Genomic DNA, 27,523 nt, shown 5'->3' with positions numbered 1-27,523 from the left:
CGTAGTCCGGATAGCATTGTGGTTCCTCACTCACCTGTTGCATGCGCCGCGATAACCAAGAACAAGGTTGGGCCTCCTCCTTTAACATGGCCAGCCTGGTAAAGGATTATCGGGAAAGGGCGTCGGCGACTACGTACTCCTTCACGGCTCGATATCGCACGTCGTGCTGGTATCGTTGCAACTCCAGTGCCCGTCCAAGTGGCAACTCAAGCGAATTTAACCACTTGAGAGCCAAGTGGTCGGTTACGACGTCGAATCGGTAGCCCTCTAAGTAGCAACGGAGTTTCCTTGTGGACCAGATTAAGGCGAGACATTCTTTTTCTGTAGCGGAGTAGTTCTTCTCTCTTTATTAAGCCGTCGACTAACGTAGGATATTACCCGCTCTTGGACTTCGAGTTCCTGGGTCAGGACTGCTCCGATTCCTACGTTTCTGGTGTCAGTTTCTAGAACGAATTGAGCGTGAAAGTCGGGACAAGGTTGCACGGAGTCAGGAGGGTTCAATTTATCGAACGCAACCTGTTGTTCTTCACCCCATGTCGCCTTTCGCCCCTTTTTGAGGAGTTGGGACATGGGTTGCAGCACTGTAGCGAAGTTTGGGACAAATATCCTGTACCATTAAGCCATACCAATGCTTTGACCTAGTTCTTTCAAGTTGGCCGGGGGAGTTAACTCGCGGACAGCTGCCACTTCGCCAGAATCTGTGTGAATTCTTTCCTCGCTGATCACGTTTCCTAGATAGTTGATTTTTCGCTGGAAGAACGCGCACTTCTCGTAGTTAATACGTAGGTTCGCCCGACGGAGTCTTTTGAACACTTGTCTGAGATGATCAGTGTATTCTTTTAATTAGTTTTCTACCCCTACAATGTGGTCCAAATACGCGAATGCGAAGGGTTCCATATCAAGACCGATCACGGCGTCTAGCGTACACTGCCGGGGCCAAATGTAACCCGAACGGAATAACTCGTCATTAATAGACACCCTTGTCATTCCGTCGAACTTGGGGAGTTTCTCTCGTTGAAATCCCTGCAGGATTGGCGCAATGTCCGTAGGCCATGAGGAAGGTTCTTGCTGGTCCAGGTCCGATCTCATTTCGACGACTGGAGAGGACGTTTGAAGTCGACAGTCCGGGTGATGAGTCGTGTCCTAAATGCTCGGTCCCCTTGTGTCCGGGACGGCAGGAGTTACTTTAGGTAATGTGGCCGGAAGCGGAATTGGGACAACAGGAGTGTGTATTGTATGGCGTGGACGAGGTCTAGGAGTCGGGGGAGGCATAGGATTCGCCTCTGCGCAGGCACGTGTTCTCTTTCGTGGAACTGGAAGGGGTTTTGTTGCCAGGATAGGCTCAGCATGCGAGGCTCGAGGGCACAAAGGTGCTTTTACCGATGTTCGCAAATTATTCAAACGAATCTTTGCCGTACCGCAGCTAATTGTTGATTCCATGGAACAGAGGAAATCTAGGTTCAGGATCACGGGTTCGAGAATATGTGGCAGGACTAAGAATGGCATGCGAACTTCTCGATTCTCCAGGCGGACGTGAGCTATAAGCGTTCTTCCGAACGGAGCCGTCAGCGAGGTGGATTCTCGAATCCTTGATCAACGTGTTCTCGGGGGTACTAAGTCGCGAGGCCACTTCTTCACTGATCAAACTCGTGGTGGCACAGGTATCCACAGTTCCCTCGGTGAACATGCCTTCGATGTGGATCCTGGCCTCCCACCGGTTAAAAACATCGTTGTCGTTACTGGCGGGTCGTGGTGGCTGTCGTCCTCGGCACCTCCCGCCGTGGTGGAAGACGATGGACGTTTCCACATTGTTCCGACAGCAATGTATCGTCCGTATGTCGCGCTTGCCACAGTCCTAGAAAAATATCACTGCCGGATTCTGGCATAGCGCCTGTAGGTGTCCTGGTTCCGCTCATCGTCGGCAAACCCTGGCTACGTCCGGCATCAAAGGTTGACCTGCGGAAGTGACACGAGCAGATGTCTGAAGGGGCCTGTCCTCGGGAGGTCCTCGAAAGGGGTTGTGCCACGTGGGCGGGGTCTGGGATTGGCGTGTCGCAAGTGAGCTTCGTCGCTGGATCCGATCTTGGATATACTCGAATACTGTGGCCAACTGGATCAGTTGGTTGAGACTTGTGACCTCGTGTCTACGGGCGTAGTACTGATATTCGGGGCAGGCGTTGTCATAAATTCGGTCTAACTCTTGCATCGTGTTGTAGCCACCATGGTGTTGTCACGCTGTTTGCGGTCACCGATACTATCTTCCAACCTTTTCGAAGTACCGCGTGGGTAGGAAGAATGCGAGAAATTGCGTGAGAAATTCCGACCAAGGAACTCAGCCCACTGGCTCGAAACCAACGCGCGGCACGATCCACCAAACCATGCTCCTCAGCAATGCGTCGACCGCGATCCCGTACGGATCACCCTGACCGTCGAGTTGAATTTCCCATTTCCGAATTCGCTCCATGTGGGTGCCGTATGGCCAAGGGCTCCGATTGGTGGCGGTTGGGTTCGGCCGAGATTTACTGAAGAGCGCCGGGTGGATTTGCCTGTTTGGATTTGGCGACAGGTGTGGATGATACCACCGGAATGCGAGTTGTCGTTCGCGCTTCTGTTTTGGTCAGGGTAAACGGCGAGGCGTGTAAAAATTGTTGGTCAAAACCAGAGGTTGTGGCTTGCTCTCATTTTTGAAAACTTGCTAAATATATCGATTCGGGGTACGCGATCACACTTTGTTAGTGGGTTTTTATGCCACTCGGAAACTGAGTTCCACTTGACTTGTAGGGTTCCTGCTCGGGCACCACTTGTAGCGAACCGTTACAACGCTGAGGTAACTATCGCTGTCCATGGGTACAAATAACAAGAAATTTGTGTTTTTGCTGAAACCCTACACCCTACCCTTGTTTAGTTCTTTATTATTATTTCTCGAGATATTTCTTGGATACTTAATGAAAATATTTGTATATATAACTCTGGGATTGTCTTCATGTCCAACGTCGATCGAAGGGTACACTACCACTATATCAATATGTGAATAGTGGGTTTGTAGACACACTTCTACAGCTAACGGGAAAATTCTGTGCTTTGCGCGAATGATAAAAAACGAGATGCGCGGTGTAGGCAAGACGAGTACTGGCGTGTAATCACACTGGCACAGTCATACTATACACACTATCGCTTTTATCTAGGTCAAAGCCTTGGCTCTGCTAACTCGCTTTGATTTCTTTTCTCCTAAATTTGCACATGCGCGGTACAGCTGACTCTATCGGACTGACCGTATGTTTCGGTTGATTGAGTGAAAAACGCTCTAGTATATTCTTCTAATTACATTATTTTATTGAGGCGCACTTTGGTGGGTCAAACTACCAATATTTAAAGTGCTGCCCATGCCAAAGTTTTTTCAATACTATCGTGCTCCGGCTTGATTCGGCTCTGGCTTGACAGATTCCCAACTGGGTCGAGTTTCCTGATAAACCTGCAAATTCAACTTGTTTTGGTGGATTGACAAAATGTAAATTTTCATAAGAAACGGTCAAGAGATTTCGATCCAAATTTTTATGTACATTTCTTCCTTAATTATTTATCTACGAATGGATAATGCGCGCCTTAGCCGACAAGAAAACTAAAGTTTTAGAAAGATGCGGTCATTAATAACCGAGGTATTGACCAAAATGTCACTACCCCAATATTTTAAATAAACTTTTAGGGCATAAATACTGCATGTACGTTTTTTTACGCGCTACCCATAGGGTAGAAGGGTATTATAACTCTGTGCTGAGAGGAAATGTATGTAACAGGTAGAAGGAGGCATCTCCGACCCTATAAAGTATATATATTCTTGATCAGCGTCAACAGCCGAGACGATCTAGCCATGTCCGTCTGTGTGTCTGTCCGTCTGTGTGTCTGTCCGTATGAACACCTAGATTTCAGAGACTATAAGAGATAGAGCAATAATTTTTTTTCGACAACATTTGTTATGTTTGCACGCAGATCAAGTTTGTTTCAAATTTTTGCCACGCCCACCTCCGCCCCCGCAAATCAATAATAACAAGAGCAATATTAAAGCTAGACAAATTTTGGTATATACAATAATAACTATAGTCTTTGTGATTCCTGAAAGTTTTTTTGTGATCAAATGAAAATTGTCGAAGTTATAAAAGAAATACTTTTGTATGGTCTAACACGCCTACTTACTAGGGGTCTTAATTGCTTTGGCTGAAAATCTGGTATATTTGAGCACTCTATGGTATATTTTGAATATAGTACTATATAAAATATACTATTAAGGATATTTGTAGTACTTTGCGGCATATTATTTGGTATATTTTAAGAAAAATGTCGCACTGTTTTGTTTTGATTAAAAGTGGGTGTACCCTCTGCATACTCGACTGTAGTTTTCTTATATGTTTCTATTCAGCGCTGCTAAATTGATATATTTGCATTTGCAAAAGCAAAATTTATATGCGACTGCCCAAGAGTGCGAATTATTCGATTGTTTCGCTGATGGTATTTATATATTTATGTGACCTATAAAAGATAAAGAATCAGCAAACCATAAATCTACAATTAAACCAAATAAAGGAGAAAACAAGAAAAAAGATTAAAATACTTATTTTAAGAAGTTTTAGCGCAAGCTGGTTATGCGAAGACTTGGATTAAGTAAACACCCAAAATGTATTTATTAATGTGGAACTCGTAGATACAAAATACCACCTTTAAGAATACCCCATTATAGATTAAGAGGATTATGAATTTAATTTGAAATCGTTAAGAAAATAAATAGGAAATATTTTCAATACGATTTTCACATTTGACTATTTAATTACGATCTAGCCCAAATTAAAAGAGATATATTTGTACGTTGACGTACAATGCACATTGGGATGAAATGCCTTTATTTTGGCCAAAACCTAAAAAGTTCATGTTAATATATCAATTTTTATTGCACAGCCCTCGACTTGCACCAGCCGTTAAAAGTCAGCTGTTCTTGCCACGTGGTGCGTGCAAGCTTGCTGACTAGTCAAATTTCTTAATTGGCGTTCTCGTATTTTTAAACAGTTTAACCAAATAAAATACCTTAAATTGGAAAATGTTTTGCATGGTATGTAGAAAATATTTGTATAAGTGTTTAATTATATGTGCTTTTCTGTTGTCATGTTTTTAATGAAATACGTAAGCAGTAGTTTTGTTAGTTATAACCTTAAAATATTTGTGTTTCTAGCAAGATACAACAGGATTCAAATAACAACTTATGTGGTAGTTTGAGTTATTATGTGTATATTCAGATAGCATTTAAATAATTTGCAGGAATTTGCGGGAGGGTTAAATATTTCAATAGATGCAAACAAGGTTTCTATTCGTCGAGGTTACTTACTAAAAATTTGGCTGGATACAAATCGCAATGTCAACGCCTCTTTTGACTAGGTAACTCCAAATGATTTTCCGGAAAACGATTTAGAGGTGATTAAAAACCAAAAAATATAAAAAATAAAAACTAAAAAAAAAAAAAAATAAGAAAATGCGAAATTCACAAAAATAAGCAGCAAATTCTCTAAGTTTCAACTTTCTAGCTTTAAAATTACGGTTGTGGACAAAATGTGCAATGGCAGCACCAACAAGTGGCCCAGCGATACCAAGCGTGGGCTTGTTGACGCGCGCATAAAGCAAAATAAATTGTGAATAGCATGCATTAATTGAAAACCGCGAACACTTAATAAGACGTTGGACAACTAACGAAATAAAACTAATAATTCTATACTTATAAAAAAAATACAAATATTTGTATGTATGTACATATACGTACATATGTTTGGTTAAGCAGTATCCGCCAAAACAATTATGTATAAGACATCGTTAGTGTAAAGAAATTGTAAGTCCTTTTTTAATTGGTCACTGCAGTTTGCTTTAGTTTGAATATTGTAATTTCGATCACTTGGCTATTGATACCGTAGGGGCGCTGAAAAGTTCCAAGTTCTTCCTTTTCCGAAATAAAAACACTCGCGGTTTTTCTTATAATAAATGTATATTTATTAGGAAACTAAGCGGGTTGTTGTACACGCACAATGGGGGGTAATTAGACCGTAGAGAATGAATCGTTGGATTGAACTGACAATAGAGAAATTGCCGACGGCATTTCGTCGCTCTATTCTGAGCGCGGCTCAGCGGTGGTGAGTTGTGGGAGAGAGAAGCTGAGAGCACTAGAGCTTGAGTGCATTCTTACGCATTGAGCGCATTGCTATTGAGCGAAAAAGCTTTGAGTGCTTTTCGGTCGGCGGAGCGGAGGTGTGCCACTCACTTAGCAATGCGCTCGCATCAACATTCTCCCCCCTTTCAATATTGGGATTGCAAAGAATATCAAACTTGGGAGGATACCCGGCAGGATAATATCAGGATAGATAGAGTGGGTGATGTCTTGGAGTGCAACGTCGCCGTGCAGACTCCTTCAGCGCCCACGCGAGTGATGGAGAGGCCCAAGGCCCCTAGCATCGACTCGCTGATGCGGCTTACGGGACAACACGGAACCAACTCGCGCTTCGAAAGCCGCTGACCCCATGTGTAGCCTGACCGCCGCGGTGGGGAGTATGCCCACTCCTTTGCACTGGAAAATGCCGTCTGGGGGAGCTAGGCACGGGCCTGGTGCGTGGGTGATTGGGCCTGTGGATACCGGCCTGGGAAACGCTGACATGGGACGTCCTTGGTGGTTCTTCTCTGGAGGGTGCCGGGTGGTCGCGTTGGCTCCTGGGCTGGCGCGAGGTTGCGCAGGGAGGCACGGAAACCCCGCGCGGAGTGACCGGTGCCATCGGTGTAGAGGGAGACTTCGTCTCCGTCCGGGATCGTTCGACGGACCGTCGAGCTGAAAGAGGTTCGGAGGGGGGTCCTGTCACAGGACCAATCGTGTAGGTTCGTTCGACAGACAGTCGCGCCGAAGGTGTCGAAATAGACTTCAAGTTGGGTCCTATCATAGGATCGATCATAGAGGTTCGCTCGACGGAGAGTCCAGCCGAAGGGGACGGAACGGATTTTGAGTGGGGGCCTAATGAAGGCTTCAGCGTAGAGGTGCGCTCGGACAGTCGAGCCGAAGAGGTCGAAATAGACTTTAATTGGGGGCCTAACAAAGGATCGAGCTTAGAGGAACACGCGACGGACAGTCGAGCCGAAGAGGGTTTCGAGTGGGGTCCCGTCACAGGACCTTTCGAAGCGGAAATAGATGTAGAGGAGGGTCCTGTCACAGGACCATTCTTAGGGGTTCGTTCGACGGACAGTCGAGCCGAAAAAACTGAAATAGACTTGTAGGGGGGTCCTGTCACAGGACCGATCGTAGGAATTCGATCGACGGACAGTCGAGTCGAAAAGGACGAGATGGAGTTAGAAGTGGATCCCGACACTGGGCCGGTCAGGATCCAACCGAAAATGGTCTCTTGACCAATGAGGGTCCCACAAACGTTCGGATGAGAGCCGCCGAGAAGAACGGATGGGAGGATATCTGCGCCTAAAAGCACGTCTATCTGCGAACTCTCATAGAACTTGGGGTCGGCCAGCGGGATGCTTGGCAGATTGTCGAGGATGGTTTGTGGGACTGCGCATGAGGGCAGTTTTCCTGCTAATTGAGGAAGGACGAATGCTTACGGGGCTGGGCTGCTACAACTTGAGTCAACCCAGGGACGCGGGCTTGAACGGATGTGTATGGCATCCTCAAGCGCTTGAACAATCGTTCAGAAATGAAGGTAGCTTCTGATCCAGAATCGATCAGAGCCCGTGCTGTGTGCCGAACGCCGTGATGGCAAATGTGTACAACAGCTGTACTCAGCAGAACACCTTGTGTGTTAACTGCCAGGAAAGATTGAACGTTAGCTGACTGGGTGGAGGTGGTCTGTATTGGAGACGAAGTGGGGCTTGTGACTGTCGGCGCCGGGCTCACTCGATGCAAGAGTGTATGATGACGACCCTTGCAAGTAAAGCAGCTGTGCGCACTTGTGCACTCGGCCAAGATATGGCCTCGTGCGAAACAATTCAAACACAGCTTTTGCTGCTTAATGTAATTGACCCTATCGTTGATACCCATCTGGAGAAAGCGAGGGCACAAGCGAATTGGATGATTCTCCCGGGAACACAATTTGCAGGACTGGGTTTTCAAAGTCACCCTACTCTCAAAGGAGTTAACCTGCTTGGAGACGGGGGCCTTCTTGCGTGAGACTCGTGAAACCGTCGGAGCATTCGTGCTGGATGACACTTCTGCTATCGCTTCTAGGGTGCGATACCGTTCTAGAAGGAAAGCGTTCATGTCAACCCACGTTGGAATGTCGCTTTTATTTTGTATGGACTGTTCCCAAAGAGAAAGGGTCAATTTGGGGAGCCTCGAAGAACACAAGAAAACCAGGATGCAATCCCAATTCTCTGTGTTGATCCTTGAGTGCTCTAAGGCCGTCAGGCACCATTGAATGGTGCTCTGCAACTCCTGAATGGCTGCACCAGACTCTTGCCCAATGGCGGGCAAATTGAAAGGGATTCTCAGCTGACTGTTTACGAGCAACCGTTTGTTCTCGAAACGCTCAGTCAAGCTGGACCACGCCGACTGGAACCCTTCATTGGTCAAAGGAGACGTTGACACAATGGCATGGGCTTCACCGCTGGTCTTGGAGTTGAGGTGCGCCAGCGAGTGTAATCGCCTCCGAAAACTTCGGTGTCGCACGGAGCTAAGCGATACCCTGTGGACATGAACTGCACGGCTTGCGGTTGTACGGGTGTACGGGGTGTGAGTGCCTGGGAGGCATCAGCTATTTGCTCACTTAACTGAGCAGAACACTGTTCATAGAGAAGGTAGCAGTAATCATAATTTGCCTGAATAGTAGGCAACTCGTCTGTCGTCATCTCATCCGACATGACGCAGGAGCAAGCCTCGTACTCCTTCTCGACCTTGTCCCACAAGGCACGCATCTGGTCCCTCCGGACCTGACACGTGTACAGGGACGGGCTGTCAGTAGAAGGCTTGTTGATTCGCGCCGCAAAGTGACTGATACGGTCAGTCGCGGCGATGAACTTTGTCAATGCCGAATCTACTGCATTGTGTGCCATTTTACTTTGCGAACGAGTAACAATTGGCAGCCGAGGAATTGGGACGGAAGCAACCTTGGTCTTAGGATCAGACGGAGGTTTCGTGCATGTATGTATGCCGGCGATTATCGCGACATACAAACGAACAAACGGACAAGAATTAAGCAAAACGAAATGCTGGTACACAGCTTGGATTTAAATTAATTAATTCGTACGCTTATATATGTATAATATATAATATATACAATATATAATCTTCGCACTTTAATATATGTATCTCTCTGGATAATTTTCACTTGTCACTGCACTTGCACTTGTAAAAAAAAGGAAAAACACACATGCATACATACGTACACGAATCCGGCTCGAAGGACCAAATGATAACGTAGGGGCGCTGAAAAGTTCCAAGTTCTTCCTTTTCCGAAATAAAAACACTCGCGGTTTTTCTTATAATAAATGTATATTTATTAGGAAACTTAGCGGGTTGTTGTACACGCACAATGGGGGGTAATTAGACCGTAGAGAATGAATCGTTGGTTTGAACTGACAATAGAGAAAATGCCGACGGCATTTCGTCGATCTATTCTGAGCGCGGCTCAGCGGTGGTGAGTTGTGGGAGAGAGAAGCTGAGAGCACTGGAGCTTGAGTGCATTCTTACGCATTGAGCGCATTGCTATTGAGCGAAAAAGCTTTGAGTGCTTTTCGGTCGGCGGAGCGGAGGTGTGCCACTCACTTAGCAATGCGCTCGCATCAACACCTATTGTAGTTCGTTCGCATCAATCGCTCCGTTACACTTCTGCCTAAAATTAAACGACACTTAAATTTTTTGTTTCGGTGCTTGTGGTAGAATGGGAAAATGAGATATTTTTGATTCTGTTTGGATCTCCCGTTTCCAAGTAACGTTAAAAATAGCACATATGCTTAAATTTTAGCTAGGCTGCACGTGTATCAAATATACGACACATTTCTATATTTTATTTATTTATTGATTAACTATTAAAGATTATTGGTTAATAACAGCATTTTGATATTTTTTTAGTTAAAAAATTCTTTTAGACATTGGATTAATCAATTTTTTTTTTGTAATTTTTGGTTTGGGAAAGACCATTGCATCAAAATTTTACTTCATATACCTTTATGATTTTATTATCTTTATAAAGCTCCGATAATTTAAGACCAGTAATGGTCGTTGAACACGGAACTCTAAGAGATTGTGTATAGAGATCTATAATTTCGATAGTACTTCTTATTTTTTTACGCATATGCAGTTTTTTTTTAAATTATTGACACGCTCGACTTTTAGATGCCCGCTAAATTGATGTCGTACATTAAACTGGTGTAATAATATGTAATAACATAGATTACATGATACAATACTTATTTTATTAAAAATACAATTGGTTTTAAAAGACAACGTCGTTCGAATTAGCTCCTGCTAATGTTGTATTTTCTAAAATCTAAATTCAAATTCTTGTACTGCATAGAAACAGCTCTAGTTTTCCCAACAAAAATGAGTAAATGTGTCGCTAATGGTGTCGGGTAGTTAAGTCCCACAATGACGGTGATCGCTGACCCTCTGGGGAACTTTGGTGCTGGTTATGCTGATATAGGACGCAGCAATGGTTATGTGCGGGTGCGACCTTGAGGCCACCGAACCGACGATGTCGATTTTGGGTGGTGGAGGCTAGTCGGTACACCTTATCGGTATAGGTTGGCTTTAATAAGTCAATAGGCACAAAGCTATCGGTAATTGTAAAAGATAGTCTCGTCGGCAAAAGCTTTCGTCAGAACTACTTTTGTGCTTATTGCCAACGTAACGATGTATTACTAATGCGTATGCTATTGTTCTTCCAAAGATACTTCTGTCAACATTCTTTTTCAAAAATCCCTAATTAGACACATTACATTTGGTACTTTTTTCGTTCTTGACTTATTTTCATTCATTACGCACGGCATGTCACTTACACATGTTGGCCATTGACTCAACTAGATCGTCTTAGAGTTTAATTGACTCTATTTATTATTATTATTTAATAGAACCAGTATTGATTTCAGAAATGTGTAATAAATTGAATTCTATTCAAATAAGTTTGAATGGTATATTTGGATTCGGGTTTTTTTTTTATAGTTTTATTGTACTACACTCAGTGGTTGAGTCCTCCCTTTTATACTGCTGGGTCACGTAGAAGTCGCTCAATTGGAGTTGGTTCTACGGCAGTTCACAGGGGTTTAACTTTTTTATAGGCTTACGTTTTGTCATCGTTTTTTTATGTTTGGTCAAATGTGCTCGACTGTGAGATACTCGCTACCCTTTTTGATTAAAAACAAAATAATATACCGAGAAATACTAAACAATATGGCAAATGGTATATTTGGTATATGGATATGGTATTGTATTCAAGATATACTATGGTGTGCAAAAGCAACTAAGAACCCTTGTAAGTAGACGTTTTTGCCCATACAATAGTATCAGAACAGATAAAATTTTTTGAAGTTATGAAAGAAATATTCTTGTATGGGCCTATATTGGTATGTGTATGCTGATGTCTTAGATGGTTAGTTTTTTTTTTATATTTAATTTCTTAATTAAGTATTGAACCGGTACAGCAAAGGAAAAGAGTACTTCAACAACACAGGGAAAAAACTATTTGAGTTTATTTGAGTTCATGTGAAATTTACGTTTGGTTGAACGTTTTGTCGCTTTAAGCGTCTCAGATTCCGGTGTAAGGTGGTCACAGTTCTTGGTGACAGCTTTTAAGTGTGGGGCAAAAATGAGTCTCTTGCCCAGGCCGATACCAAGATATTTCGCATGGGTGGGTTGTTCAAAGGTCACGCCTTCCAAGTGAATAGCTGGAGTGGTTAAAACTAATCTTTTCAGAGTAAAGCATTCTGCAACATGCAGCCAAGGTATCCAGGTATCCTTTGCTGCTTCTGCTCAGCTGGGAGAGTTGTAGAAGACAGCAATGTCGTTCGCATAAGTTTCACAAAAGGCCATCGTGCCAGACTCTGGCAAGGGCTTGTTGTATGTCTATGAAAACTGCGTTGCCTTCAAAATGCTGTTTTAATGCAGGCAATTAATGCGTTTTGTAATGAGCCGAGGAGAAGTAGTAACATTAACACTGTTTGTGCGTACGGTGATGACAAGCCCTAGGTGATCTGAATTAAGGTCCCAGATCTGCTTTACATTTATCAGCAAATCAGCTATTCCATTCCAAAGTCAATGCAGGTGGGCGTGTGGTTGTCAACATATGGGTCCCTTGTGGTCGATCCTGTAGCAAGAGCATTGGCTCCGCAGACAGCGACTGCTTCTGATAGATCGCGTTCGGTGAGTTTTATGTGTCACCCACATTCACTGTCTAGCATTCCAGTCTCCGCCAATTAGATATTGTTGACCGCTCAACCTCTTTGGCTTTTCCAGCTATGCCATTGACATTCCAAATAAGAATCTTTAGTGGATTCATTGTGATTCTGGAACGTTCATCTGGATTTGGGAGCCAAATTTACTTCCAGAATATTGACAAATCGTGTTGGCCATGTCAAGCACTATTTTTTGCAGTCTTTACAGGCTATCGCTGTCTTGCTTACGTTGCTGTTCTTGGTCTTGTTTCTGAATTGCTGCTGTTGTTGTAGTGGTTGCTGCCAATTTTAAAATTGTAGCTGCTGCTGCAACATTGTCTAAACCGTGTCAGCTGACTTGCTCATAACTTGTTGTTGCAGTAATTGTTGCGTTTTGAGATTATGGAGTCGACGCTGAGCAGGACCGCCATTACTTACCCTCTTCCCATTTTGAATAAAAACAAAATATTGCTGTAATAATCTCAAAATAATAAAAAATTGTGGATGTTATTAAAAAAATTCTTTTGTATAGGCAAAAGCGCCTACTTACTAGGGTTCTTATATGCTTTGGCTTACAATCTGGTATATTTTGCACTCTATAGTATACATTGAATATAGTAACTTATCAGTATACCAACAATATACAATAAGACATATTTGTAGTATTTTTTTCATTATATTTTGAGAATATTTTCGCAATATTTTGCTTTTATTCAAAATGGGTAGCGGGAACTCACGCGGGGTTTTGCGGGCGACCACTACAGGAACGTCAGCGGCAATGTCAAGGCAACGTTCAGGAGTTTCGCGGCCTCGGATGTTTATTATCGACACTATTACTCGCACTTTTTAAATAGTGGCACTTGTACTTTAGCAGATGGGATTCTAAAGTTTAAAAAAATAATCTTTAATAGACATTTGTCAATTTAAACGAAACATGACTTCTATACGAATGGTAACTTCCTAGATTTCAGGGACTATTAGAGATGTACATACATAGCTATAACTTTTGATAGCACTTGTTATTGTTTTAAATTTCCACCAACGAAAACAACTTTCAGACACAGATTCAAATCTAAAGTCTTGACTATCTTTATGATGCCCGATAATTAATTTTGTGACTAATAAAATAGCTTTGAAGTGATTCAAGAAATAATTTGAATAACCATGCTTTTGATATTTGTTTTAATCTCATTTATTTTTAATTTAAACGTAATAATTTGTCTTCATGACATCTTACATAGGTTGTAAAATACTTCTTTTTAATAGGAGCAAAAAAGTGCAAAATCTACATTGAGACAAATAACTACTTTTAAAGCATAAAGTAAAACAGAGGACGATACGAGACAATAGTTTTATATCGTGTTTTTTTTTGACCAATGTAAATAAATCATTTAATTTTTTGAACCCTCTTACAGGTTTTTCGTATCATTTTTAAAGCAAAAATTGGACTCGTTTGATGGAAAACTGAGACAATATGCTCAGTGGTGTTTCGATAATTGTAAATGTACTAAAGTCTCAACGAGATTGCAAGCACCATCTAGTGTCGAAGTTGCAGTAAGTATTATAAGTTATTACATAATTAATCTGTAATTATTTGATTTTCGAAGTGTATTTGGTTGCTTAAGGAGACTGATGAAAATCGATCTTTCTATTTCTTGGATTTGTTACATTTGATCGAATTGGTAGCAACACATGTATAAATATAAATCGAACAAATTGTTATATTGTTATAAAAATGTATTGTTTATCTTAACATTGGCGTTTCCAAAAGTGAGTGCGCCACACTAGAAGTGGCCAGCAGTTTTTGTCTGCTTTGGAATGCGGCATAAGCGCTGAATCGGCATTCTTCGCGCATGCAGTTTCAGTGTGTCTCCACTTGCTGAAGTTGGCTACCGCCGGTCAATAGACTCCGGTAGCAATTTGATGTTTAGTCAACAGTGCGGACTGGTTGGTTGCGATCAGATAAAAATTGTGGAAATTATTAAAGAAATACTTGTGCGTGGGCAAAAACGCCTACTTACTAGGGGTCTTAGTTGCTTTGGCCGCCAATCTGGTATTATGTGCAGTGTATAGTATTTGTGCGGTACTATATCGATATACCAAATATACCATTTGGTATATTTATAGTATTTGTATATTTGGTATATTTTGAAAAAAAAAAATACCGCAATATTTTGCTTTTATTCAAAATGGGTAGCTGGTATCTCACAGTCGAGCATACTCGACTGTAACTTTCTTACTTGTTCAGTTTGAGCAGATATTTCTCCAATTGAAAAGCAATTGCTTAAGGCGGTGTAGATCTCTGTTGAGACATTTTATCGTGTTCCAAGCACCACTTGTTTTTTCTCGATGACTATTGGGAGGGACACACCAGCTGAGTGTCTGTTTTCTTTGATAAGACCATTATGTACAAAAGTAGCATTCCACAGGTCATGCTTGACTGCCGAGAGAATTCAACCGCTTCAATAAGTTTCCGCTAAGTCAGATTGGTATCTGGTCCAAGAGATTGGTGTTAATCGCAAGATGTTTCAGATAGATAGTAAGCTTGGGAAATCTTGTTGATCTGGTTTGCTAGTGTTATTGCCAGCTGCAAGATCGCTGTAAAGGTGTTAAGCTCCCCCTCGATTGCATTTACCCGTGCAACGACAGTGTTGAGTTCTTTATATGTTGGTCGTTATTCCCTTTGAGCCTATCATTAGATTTCAGTATTGCGTCCTAATCGGCTGTGTCCGGTGAAGCCTTGTCATTCTATTGCATGAGGTGTTCGCGAAGGTACGCTTTTTAGTCTGCTAATGTCCTCGGATACTTCCTTCAGATAGTACATACTGATCCTGAAATTGCGTCTGCCTTCTTTGCTACTTCGTTGATGAGAAATTGTATTTTGCTCAAGTCAACAACATTGATCAATTTAAATCTGTCGTGTATGCGCCAGATGAAACCCTATCGAATGAGAATCGCATCCTATGTGAAGTTGAGGGTCCCTATGGTTTGAGCAAGCCATGCTTATATTATTGTGACAAAAATAGGAGTTATAATGGTAGGTGCGGATTATATTACAATTTCTAATAACGGACTTATGAAACCTTGCCTTTATAGTTACATTTGTATCCTTCAGTTTGTCTTCCTTATTGGCTATGAATATTTTCTCCCACTGAACACTGTCTTTATTATGACTTGCATTAGCTGTGATCTGATTATGCTCTATTAGTCCCCTTATATCTTCCAAGGTTTGTCGTTTGATGTCTTTTGTTTCTTGGTAGTTTATTCTGGACGTTCGATCAAAAAATATATTTACTGGCTTATTTTATGTTACTGACTGAACAGAATTATTGTATCTATCCACCGCTATCGGCAGCAATTTCAGAGGGAAGAGTTTAGCAAATTTGGTGAGAACTCAAGTATATATTTTTCTCCAAGGTTAACACATCGATGTTCAATATTTCACACAAATAGTTCGGTATCGGAGTTGGTTGGAAGTATAATTTTTCTGGATTCGTATTTCCCTTGGGCCTCTTACCTGTCTGTGCGTTTTGGGGATTTTATAATATTTTAAAGGCTCCATGCAATAGATTTGGAGTGCCTGCAGCTATTTCCCGGCAGTTTTATTCTACTAATTACCAGAAATTCTAAACACTACTTTAGATTACTGACTTATCTGATATGAGAGTATTGATTAGGTGTCGCGTGAAGCCCATGTGTGGGTGTTCGTACTTATATTTCCATCTGTTCTCGTAAATATCAAAATAAATATAAAATGTAAAATTTATACACATTGATAGAAACCAGTTTAGATAATTTTGAATATTATAACCTGAGACTAAAAGGCGATCAATTAAAACAAGGGTTGTGGAGTCCATTGAAATTATTGGTGGAATTCCAAGAGATAAATATTAAAATCACCAAGAACTGTTGTGTAATCACGATCAGAAAGCATGCAGAAAATATTGTTAATTATAGATAAATACACCGATCAGAAAGCATTCCGAAAAGATTGTTCAATTATAGATACTAGGTAGTGGTATATCCACAAGCTTCAGCAGAAACAAAAGGGATAAAAAGTATAAAGCCAATGACATTAAAAGGAATAGATATACTATTTAAATATCGGTTAGGTTACACAAATGAGGAAATATCCCGTTCTTAGGAACAATTAAATTTGTTCAGCTTAACACTGGCTTAATATTTGGACTTAATATAAGCCCGAAAACCATTAAATATTGTATTAGCAGAAAGCCTTGAAATAAAAATCTGTTTATGCAGTGACACCGCAACTAACGTATTAGAAGCAGGGAATTAAACCATTCTCACCTCTGCTAACATCAAAGAAAGGTACCAGGAGTAAACACTTCGACATTTAAAGACTTACAGGCATGCTCCGGTTTTCACTTTTCGTTTTCGTTTTCGATTTGGGACCAAAACCGAGATTTTCGTTTTTAGGTGCTCCGGTTTTCACACGTTTTTGGTCATCGTTTTGCTATCGGAACGTTTCATTTTTTACTGCTAAAACAGCTGACTTGTGTTTTGGTTAATCACGATCAGAAAGCATGCAGAAAATATTGTTAATTATAGATAAATACAAAGCTTCAGCAGCAAAAGGGATAAAAAGTATAAAGCCAATGACATTAAAAGGAATAGATATACTATTTAAATATCGGTTAGGTTACACAAATGAGGAAATATCCGTTCTTAGGAACAATTAAATTTGTTCAGTAAACAACGCAAAAAAATGTCTTTTGTATGTCCAATTTCGTGCGTGGATTGAACTCACATAAAGATATTTTTATCCTGCATTGTTTATTTATGCTTCCCCTCAATAAAATATATTTGGCTTTTCTCTTTTTTGCAAAGAAAGATTTGATACTTTCTTTAAAAAAATCAGTTGAACGGCAATCAGCTGTTACCCACAAAAAATGGGGATGCCACCTTTTTAATGTATTTCATTCCGGTTATTCCAACAATTTTTTTTATAAAATTTTAACACATAAGTAATTAAATTAAATAAATTAATTTTTAAAAAACATATTTTACCCAACTTCAACAAATTTATCGCCATCCGTTTGATTATACAAGTATTTTTAACTTGCTTTTTCATTCTATCAAAAGTATGGCAGCTTAGGCGATAACTCATGGTGTCGGACTTATCGGTCGCTCACCAAAACGAAAATTGTTGTTGCCGACGGCAAAATTTGATATCAAATTTGAGGTGGGGTCAGAAATTAGTCGTTTTAAAAATAATTACAAGCCTAATTGATCTGCTGGCGGTCTTAAAAGAACGACAATAAACCAATGAGTCAACTACTTTTTTTCCTTTTGCAAATAAGATCCAATTTAATATAGAAAAAGGCATTTACTTTTCATTTCGGCAAGTCAAATTTTCTCGAATTGCAATTCGAAAAAATCTTGTGAAAGTGAAAACGGGAGCACCAATTTTGTCGTTTTCGATTTCAAAACGAAAACGAAAACCGAAAGTGAAAACCGGAGCATGCCTGTTAATGTCGTTATGTGGAGTTTGAGAAAATGGCGGGCACGTTTTTTAGCCATTATATTTTGCCGTGGTTGCCTAAAGAGGAGTTTATATTTGGAATCGGGTAGGTGTTCAATTTTATAAAATCGATGATCATATGATATTCCCCTTTTGGTTTGGGTTTTTTTGGCACTATCCAAACTGGAGAATTGTAGGGACTTGGGCCTAATAATTGATCGGTATGGGAAGCTTTTCGTGTAAATTACGTCCTTGGTACACATGCGGATCTCGGCTTTGACAGTCGTGTCAACCGTTCGGCACACAGTGGGCGATTTGGTCTCGCTAGCGGCATTTAATTAAAATTTTCAAATTTAAAAAACCGTTAATATTATTTCACATACCGATAGCAGATGCTTTGATTAGATTTTTAAAAGCTTTTTAAAAGCTCTATGATCAACTGATCATCATCTGTGAACGGTCAAACACACGATTTTGCAAAGAGCTATAGAAAATTCTTTCTTTTTTCGGGCATTGATTTCGAGTTCCTCGCAAATTTACAATTTTTAGCGAATTTGTTAGAAGTTTGGTTTTTTATTATATTCAAGGTATGTATTTTAAAAAAAATCAATGTTTGTGACCGGTCTATAAATGTGTAGCTCATAAAACGTAGTGGTAATTCAGCGTATACCTGTCTTTCGTGGAGTCGAACTTTCCTGATTAAAGTGGATTCAGTCTAACTCTTTTATAAGCCGAAAGTGTGAATCAGTGGCGTCCAAAATGTGTAATATGAACTTTTAGACACAGTGTTAGTACCAAAAAAGGGATCTTTTTTATACCCGCTACCCATAGGATAGAAGGGTATTATAACTTTGTGCCGGCAGAAAATGTATGTAACAGGTAGAAGGAGGCATCTCCGACCCTATAAAGTGTATATATTCTTGATCAGCGTCAACAGCCGAGACGATCTAGCCATGTCCGTCTGTGTGTCTGTCCGTCCGTCCGTATGAACACCTAAATCTCAGAGACTATAAGAGATAGAGCTATAATTTTTTTTCGACAGCATTTGGTATGTTTGCACGCAGATCAAGTTTGTTTCAAATTTTCGGCCACGCCCACTTCCGCCCCCGCAAATCAAAAAAATCGAATAACAAGCGTTTTAAAGCTAGAGTTACGAATTTTGGTATATACAATAATAACTGTAGCAATTGTGATTCCTGAAAATTTGGTTGCGATCAGATAAAAATTGTGGAAGTTATTAAAGAAATACTTTTGTATGGGCAAAAACGTCTACTTACTAGGGGGTCTTTGTTGGTATATCGCTCCGTCTATGGTATATTCTGAATGTGGTACTATATCGATATACCAAAGTTACCATTTGATATATTTCGAGTATTTTTGTAGTATTTGGATATATTTTGAGAATAATAGCGCATTATTTTGCTTTTATTCAAAATGTGTCGCAGTTGTGTTGAATATGGTGCTGTGCTCTATCACTTAACCTTTTTCTTTGTCAACTTCATTACGTAGTATCAAAAGGTATAATCGAATTTTAAAAATTTATTTTATTTTAATTCTGCTCAATTGTCAACAATCATGCATTGTGACACCTACAGTTTGATTTGAGAAAGGATTTGGAAAATGCATTACACCATACCTTAGGTCCATTCATATGTTAAAAATGTATTGAAAGGTATTTGTTAAAAATGTTTTAAGGACTTTGAACTACATTGACATGATGATTTTATATTAATCTGACTTAATTTAATTTTCAGGCAATGCGTCGACTTGGCACTATAGTATGCAGGTTTTTTTTCTTGGACTCTCGTACTAAAGCCATTGATGTCCATCCTACGGATACTGCAAGCGACGCTGTGCAAAAGCTAGCTGACAAGCTTAATTTAGCTTCAATTGAGGGATGGGCTATTTTTCAATCAAGACCTGATGGAGAATATCATATTAAAACCTACGAATATTTATATGATGTAATATCCGCATGGGAATGTAAACAAACGTCATCTATAAACTATAAACGTCTATCTAATGGATCTTCATATGGTGAAAATCGATTTGTATTTAAAAAAAGACTGTTTAAGCCAACAAAAGAATTATCCCAGGATCCAGTTGAAGTTGGAATGTTGTATGCTCAAGCAGTACACAGCGTTGTCAAGGTATGATTTGATTTTTGTTCAAGACACTATTAGCAGGGAAAGCAGATAGCGGCCTTTCAATAAAAATATACACATATACATATGTAAATATCTTTCTGCACTCGAACTGCGACTATGGTATACTTTAAATGCAATAGTAGTCAGATATACCATTTTACATATATCACAATATGCTTTTTGCTATAATTTAGTCTATTTTCGGTATACTAATTCTGTATGTTTGAAGAATAATGTAAAATGAATAGCGAGTATATCACTGTCGAGACCAATTACTATAGTTTTTTTATACCCGCTACCCATAGGGTAGAAGGATATTATAACTTTGTGCCGGCAGGAAATGTATGTAACAGGTAGAAGGAGGCATCTCCGACCCTATAAAGTATATATATTCTTGATCAGCGTCAACAGCCGAGACGATATAGCCATGTCCGTCTGTGTGTCTATCCGTCTGTCCGTATGAATCACTGGATCTCAGAGACTATAAGAGATAGAGATATAATTTTTTTTCGACAGCATTTGTTATGTTTGCACGCAGATCAAGTTTGTTTCAAATTTTGCCACGCCCATTTTCGCCCCCCGCAAATCAAGAAAAATCGAATAACAAGCGTAATTTTGAAGCTAGAGTTCCGAATTTTGGTATATACAATAATTACTATAGTAGTTATGATTCCTGCGATCAGATAAAAATTGTGGAAGTTATTAAAGAAATACTCTTGTATGGGCAAAAACTCCTACTTACTAGGGGTCTAATTTGCTTTGGCCGACAATCTGGTACATTGTGCCGTCTATGGTATATTTTGAATGCGGTACTATGTCGATATACCAAATATACCATTTGGTATATTTTTAGTATTTTGCAGTATATTCGGTATATTTTGAGAAAATACCGCAAAATATATTTCTTTTATTCAAAATGGGTAGCGGGTTCTTACTTGTTTTGATTCAAAAATTCAAGCAATCTCGGGAACGATTGTAACAATGATTTTTTGTTGCATTATATTTTTCTACAGTTTCCCTAATTACAAAAAAAAATTATGATGGTATGGATGATAAAGCTTTAATTAATGTTATATCTCTTCATGAGAAATTACCTCCACACGCTTTTTATTCATTGTTTTTAAATTTTTCATTGTTGAGCTAATAAGCTTTTTCAGTAGTTTTCACGCGTTAAGCTATTATTTGTAAAAACAAGTAAGAAAGTTACAGTCGAGTGTGCAAAAGTAAATACTTTAATAACTTCCAATTTTATCTGATCGCAACCAAATTTTCAGGAATCATAATTACTATAGTTACTATTGCTAGTATAGTTACTATTGTTAGTGTATATACCAAAAAAATTTTGCCACGCCCACTTCCGCCACCGCAAATCAAAAAAATCGAATAACAAGCGTAATTTTAAACCTAGAGTTTTAGATTATAGATTTTTGGTATATAGAATAACTACTATAGTAGTTATGATTCCTGAAAAGTTAGTTGCGATCAGATAAAAATTGTCGAAGTTATTAAAGAAATACTTTTGTATGGACAAAAACGCCTACTTACTAGGGTTCTTAGTTGCTTTGACCGACAATCATGTATATTGTGCCGTCTATGGTATTTTTTGAATGCGGTACTATACCGATAAAATGGGTAGCGGGTATCTCACAGTCGAGTACACTCGACTGTAGTTTTCTTACTTGTTTGTTACTGTAAAGGTGGTCGCACGCGACATCCGTCAGAGACTTACCCATATGCTGATTTTGTATTTCTTCGTGTAATCATAAGTTCGCTTTGATTTCGCTGAGCAGAGATTTTGGAATTCTAAAGTGGCAATTGTCAAATGCATAAAATATGTTAGAACGAATATTCTTCTTCATTCAAAGAGGGTGGGAACGCAGATTTTGTATACATTGCATTTATAGCGTTTCAGCTGCGCGATTTTCACAATTTTCATGGTTGCCAATAATGATAATAATAATGATAATGTCTGTTTTAGGTCATTTACGTTGTGTTCCGAACCAAACCAAACCAACCCCCGACAGACACTCAAAAACTAGACAACCAACCGTGACTTTTACTTTCATTACATACTACCAACGCTTACTACACATTAATATAAATTCACATTTTTGTTTAAACCGGGTGACCATATATCACACCGCTCAATTAGTTCCCGGCCCGACATATAGGGCGCAGTAGTAAGCAAACATCGATATTTTTATCGATAGTGTCGATTATCATAAGCTCAGTGTAAAGTTACAGTACAAAGTTTCAACTCTGCGACCACGTGCTTTTAAGTTAGCAATTTTAAAGTGAATATATACAATATGGAAAAAAGGAATTTCGTGTCCTCATTAAACACTGTTTTTTGATTGGAAAGCATACAATAGAAGCCAAAACTTGGCTTGATAAGCATTACCCGAATTCTTCTCCAGGAAAATTAACCATTAAGGATTGGTATAATGAATTTAAACTTTGTCGTGTGGTCACCGAAGACGCTGAGCGTAGCGGACGCCCAAAAACAGCAGTTACGCCAGAAAACATCGCAAAAAATGGTATTGGCCGACCGCAAATTAAAATTAGCTGATGCCTCAAAGATATCAGAAGGCAGTGTGTTTACGATTTTGCATGAACAATTGGATATGAGGAAGTTCTACTCAAAGTGGGTGCCGCGATTGCTAGCACCGAACCAAAAGCAACAAAAGCATCCGAGGCGTGTTTAAGCATGTTGAAGCGCAATAGGACCGATTTTTTTCGCCGTTACGTAACCATGTACGAAACATAGATACACCACTATACTCCAGAATCCAGTCGTCAATCTTCTGAGTGGGTGGTAGCCGATGAAAGCCGTCCAAAGCGTCCCAAAACACAAATATCGGTGGGTAAGGTTATGGCGTCCGTATTTTGGGATACATATGGGATTTTGTTTATAGACTACCTGGAGAAAGGTAAAACAATTAACAGCGAATATTATATAAAGGTGCGACTGGGCCAAACGATCGAGAAAAAACGTCACATATGTCAAAAAAGAAACCGCTGTTTCATCAGGATAATGCACCGTGTCACAAGTCTATGGCAACAATGCTGAAATTGAGCGAATTGAGGTTCGAACTACTGCCGCACCCACCCTATTCTGCAGATTTGGCTCCCAGCGACTACTGATTTTTTTTTTAGATTCCAAAAAGCACCTCCAAGGCTAGAGATATCGATCAAATGAGGATGAGATTGCCGATACTGAGGCCTATTTTGAGGGCTAAAGATCATCCATCTAAAAAAATGGTATAGAAAGGTTGGAGAAGCGCTCGACTGACTGTATAGCCGTAGATGGAAATTATATTGATGAATAAAACTAAATGTAAAAAAAAAATGTTAATTGACAGCCACACGTAAATATATAGTCGAGGCATGTTTGAGAGTATCGACAGCGATCTAATCTCAATATCAAGTCAATTTTTGGTTGTTTACCATTTCCTACTTAAATATGTAATGCCATCGCCTTGAAGTGCGTTCGGCAGATGCGCCTTATTCGATTCTTATATAATATATAAAAATAATAATAATAATAATTTTTTTTTTTTATTGAGGTAGGGAAGAAAATGTCTACACACCACCATAGCGACGTCTCAAACTATGGCTGTGCGGGGATCGCATATGCATGCTGACCCGCTAAAAACTCCCCTTTCCCTGTTTCAGGGCGGAATTTCCCAGCCCGGAACCGCATTGAATGCGCATAACTTCAGGCTGGGCGCTCTGGTGTTCTTAGCTCATCGTTTCACCTGCGGCCAGGCGCCTCTTTTTGTGTTTCGTTATTAATTTCCAGTTTTGTTCGTTTCTTACGAGCAGTTTGGCAACGTTTTATGGCCTCCAGATTCCATCCATCTGCGATTCAAGTAGCTCTCTTTCTGTTTGCCACTGAGTGCATGAGAAAAAAGTATGCTCTGCGTCGTCTATATCGGCATCGCCATACACGCAGCTTGGCTGTTGGCGTAGTCCTCTTTGGTGCAGGTACTTTCCGAAGTATCCGTGCCCAGAAAGTAACTGTGTAAAATAGTAGTTTACTTCGCCGAAGTCTCGGTTGCTCCATATTTTTACGTCAGGTATTTGTTTGGCGGTCCACCTACCGGTTTCTTCGTTTGTCCAGCGATCTTGCCACTGTTGCATAGTTTCCTCTCTGGGGTCGGTATCAGATTCTTGGTTATTTTGGCGCTTTAGCCAGGTGCGCCATCGCTCTCTGGCCTTCAGGTCTATAGGGATTTCGTTGCTAATCACCAAGACTGCTGCTGTCGACACTGTCCGGTATGCGGACGTTACTCTAAGTGCCGCCGTCCTCTGATCGGCCAAAAGTGTTTTGCATTTTTGTTTTATGTTCAGGGTGTCTGCCCATGCTTCAGAGCCGTAAAGCAGTATTGAGTTTACTGTTGACATCAGCAGTTTACGCTTGCCCTCAGTTGGGCCACCAACGTTTGCCATCAGCTTACTCATTGATGCCACTGCCCTTGACGCTTTTTCCACTGTGTGGTTTATTTGGGTCCAGAAAGTCATTCTTGGGTCGATACGGATGCCTAAGTAGTTGAGTGATAATTTTGTTTTTATTATGTCGTCGCTCACGTGCATGTTCACTTCGAGAGGGATGTGCCGTTTTGTTAAAATTATTAATTCTGTCTTCTCTGTGGCGAGCTTTAGACCATGGGTTTCGAACCAAGCCATTGCTCGCATCATGACTTGGTTTAGCTTCCGCTGCGCTTCCGTCATGTCGCGTGCCTTAATGATGGCGGCGATGTCGTCGGCGAACCCGACCAGGTTGCAGTCGTCTGGCATTTCTATTGAGAAGATGCTGTCATAGCTAGCGTTCCACAGGTCCGGGCCGAGGATAGAGCCCTGTGCTGCACCCGAAGTGACGATCTTTCGCCTGGTCCCACTTTGCGTCTGGTATATCAGATCTGGTTTGCTTAGGTAGCTGCGGACCATGCGCATCAGGAAGCGAAGCTATTTTCTAGCGCATTGATGACGTTAGTCCATCGCAGACTGTTGAAGACGTTTCTAACGTCAAGAGCGGCCAGGAGCACTATTTTTTTTGGAGTAGGCGTTTCCTCTCTGTGCATCGCTTACCGCTTCTATGACGCACTGCAGCGCTCCAGCTGTCGATCTACCTGGTCGAAAGCCATGCTGTCTATTTGATAGGCCACCTGCCATTTCTATGGCTGTAGATAGCCGAGGTTTTAATAATCTTTCTAGCAGTTTCCCCGCTGTGTCGAGCATGCATAGCGGGCGATATGCACTTGGGGTAGCTGGGTCTCCTTTCCCTTTATCTATTAGCATTAGGTGCTGTCGCTTCCACACCTCTGGAAAAATTCCTTCCATCAAGCAAGCATTATACATGTTTAGCAGGATTTTCGGGCGTGCGTCTGTTATGGCTTTTAATGCTTCGGATGGAATCCCATCGGGTCCGGGTGCCTTGTTGTTTTTTCAATGATTTTGCTGCCGATCTGAGTTCATTCTCTGTAAAGAAAGGAGGCTCTTCGAGGGCGGGCGTCTCGGGGTCGGTGTGTCGTTCGTGCTGTGGGAAGAGCGTGTTGACTATATTGGCCATGACGTTTTCGTTGAGCTCCGGAGTCGGCCTTTGCGCTCCTAGCTTGCGCGTTACGATTTTGTAGCCAAGACCCCATGGGTTGGTATTTATGTCGCTTCGTAGCTCTTCCCATTTGCTCTTTTTGCTGTGGACAATGCCAAGTTTAAGGCGCTTTCTAGCTTGTTTGTGCTCCTCGATTTCCGCCGTAGCGCTGCTTCGAGATCTGGCTCTAGTCATTTTCCTTCTCGCGCGTAGGCAGGCTTTTCGGAGCTTCGCGATCTGCTCGTTCCACCAGTAGGCAGCTTTCCTTTTAAGGAAGTTTGTCGTTTTGGGCATCGCTGCGGCGCAAGAATGCTCTATGGCGCGCATGGTGTGGCGTACTACGCTTCTTGCGTCCCTAGGGTCTACGTCTGTTTCCATACTTGCGTCGAGTACTTCGATGAGTTTCTCGATGTCCAGTTTTTTCGCGTTCCACCTTCGGGTGGTTTTCTTGTCATGATCGGGCCGACGTCTATGGTTTGAGTTTATGGAGAAGCAGATATACTGGTGGTCACTGCCCGTGTAGTCCTCCAAGACACCCCACTCCTGTAGTTTGCTCGCTGCTCTTTCTGTCGCCAGAGTAATGTCTGGGATTGTACCCTCGCATCCTGGTCTGCAAAAAGTGGGTGTGGACCCTTCATTTGCGACCACTAGCCCGAGCCTGGCAGCCATGTCAAGTACCGTCTGCCCCGGGGGTTTGTTGTCGGCATGCCCCACTCGATGGCTCTAGAGTTGAAATCACCCGCGATGATCAAGTCTCCGCCAAGCTGCCGTGCTTGGTCTTCTATTGCGTCTAGCTTCGTCTTAAATTCATTTATACTGTCACTAGGCGTAAGGTAGCAGCTCATGATTGTACAGATTTTAGTTTGTGCCCATACGAAGCCTTGTCCGGCACCACTTCTTGTGACGGTGAAGTTGTTTATGTTTGGCAGCCAGATGGCTGCCGTCCCGGTGTTATCAGTTAGGAATGTACCATTTTTGGGAATCTTGTACTGCTCACTGATGATGACAACATCAACCGCCTTCTCTAGCACGAGCTGAGAGAGAAGCGAGTCGGCTGTTTTGCTCCGGTGCATGTTTGCTTGGAGGATCTTCATGTTTGGGCTCTTACCGATGCACATTTGCTGGAGGCAGGGATGTGGTCAACTGGTTTCAGTCCGGCAGTGACGCACACGCAGCATTTTGGAGGATTTTTGCATTCCTTGTGCTTGTGTCCAATTTCGCCGCACCGGATGCAAAGGTTTCTTCTGTCTGGGCCTTTGCACTCTCTTTGGGTGTGACCCGACTCGAAACATCTAAAGCAGCGCGTGGGGATTGTTTGCATGCGCATTCTGGCGCGAATCCAGCCAACAGTTATTCTTTCTGCTTTGAGAAGCGTCTCTGCAGCTTCAGTTTGGAGTGTGACATATGCTCTCACTTGTTCCCGACTATTTGGTTTTGTCACCACTACTTTTAGTCGGTCCCCTATGTCCGGAAGGATCTTCTGTATGGCTTCCTCGACTTCGTTGGCTGTAGTGAGAGCGTCTAGATCCCGGATTTCCAGCGTGCTCGTCGATTTGAGTTCCTTTACTTCCGCTGTTTTTTGTAGGGCACCTTTGATTTTGTTAATGAAATCGGTGCTCACTTGAGTGCCTTTTTTCAGTTCTAGTAGTAGCGCTCCAGACATTGTTTTTCGAACTGCATGAATTTTAATGTCAGCGTCGTTTGGGTCCACAGTTTCCTTAAGGCTTTTGAGTATGTCTGCATAGGTGTGTCCTTCGTTTGGTTTCACAAGAAGGGCTTCATTTTTTGTCCGTCTTTTTTGAGTGCTGCCTTTCTCTAAGTTCGGCTTGACTCCTGAGGGTTTATTTTGTTCGCCGCCTGTTGTTTGTTTGGGAGCGCTGGATTTTTGCTTGTGTGCTTTATCAGTCTTTGATTGCA

At 41.3% G+C, this 27,523-nt stretch overlaps 1 protein-coding gene across 2 annotated transcripts in view; it reads left to right on the top strand.

Moving 5' to 3' along the window:
• Positions 1-27,523, top strand: part of LOC133836071 (myosin-VIIa) — a 169,087-nt gene that overhangs the window by 89,772 nt on the left and 51,792 nt on the right. For both annotated transcript variants that reach the window (XM_062266364.1, XM_062266362.1), the window contains 2 exons: positions 13,800-13,938; positions 19,621-20,016. In XM_062266364.1, coding sequence (XP_062122348.1) covers positions 13,800-13,938; positions 19,621-20,016 — 535 coding nt within the window. The remainder of the gene's footprint in view (positions 1-13,799; positions 13,939-19,620; positions 20,017-27,523) is intronic.

Source organism: Drosophila sulfurigaster, chromosome 2R (genome assembly GCF_023558435.1).
Source record: "Drosophila sulfurigaster albostrigata strain 15112-1811.04 chromosome 2R, ASM2355843v2, whole genome shotgun sequence".
Lineage (NCBI taxonomy): Eukaryota > Metazoa > Arthropoda > Insecta > Diptera > Drosophilidae > Drosophila > Drosophila sulfurigaster.
Note: the sequence above shows the minus strand (reverse complement) of the source record. Positions and strands in the feature narration are given on the sequence as shown.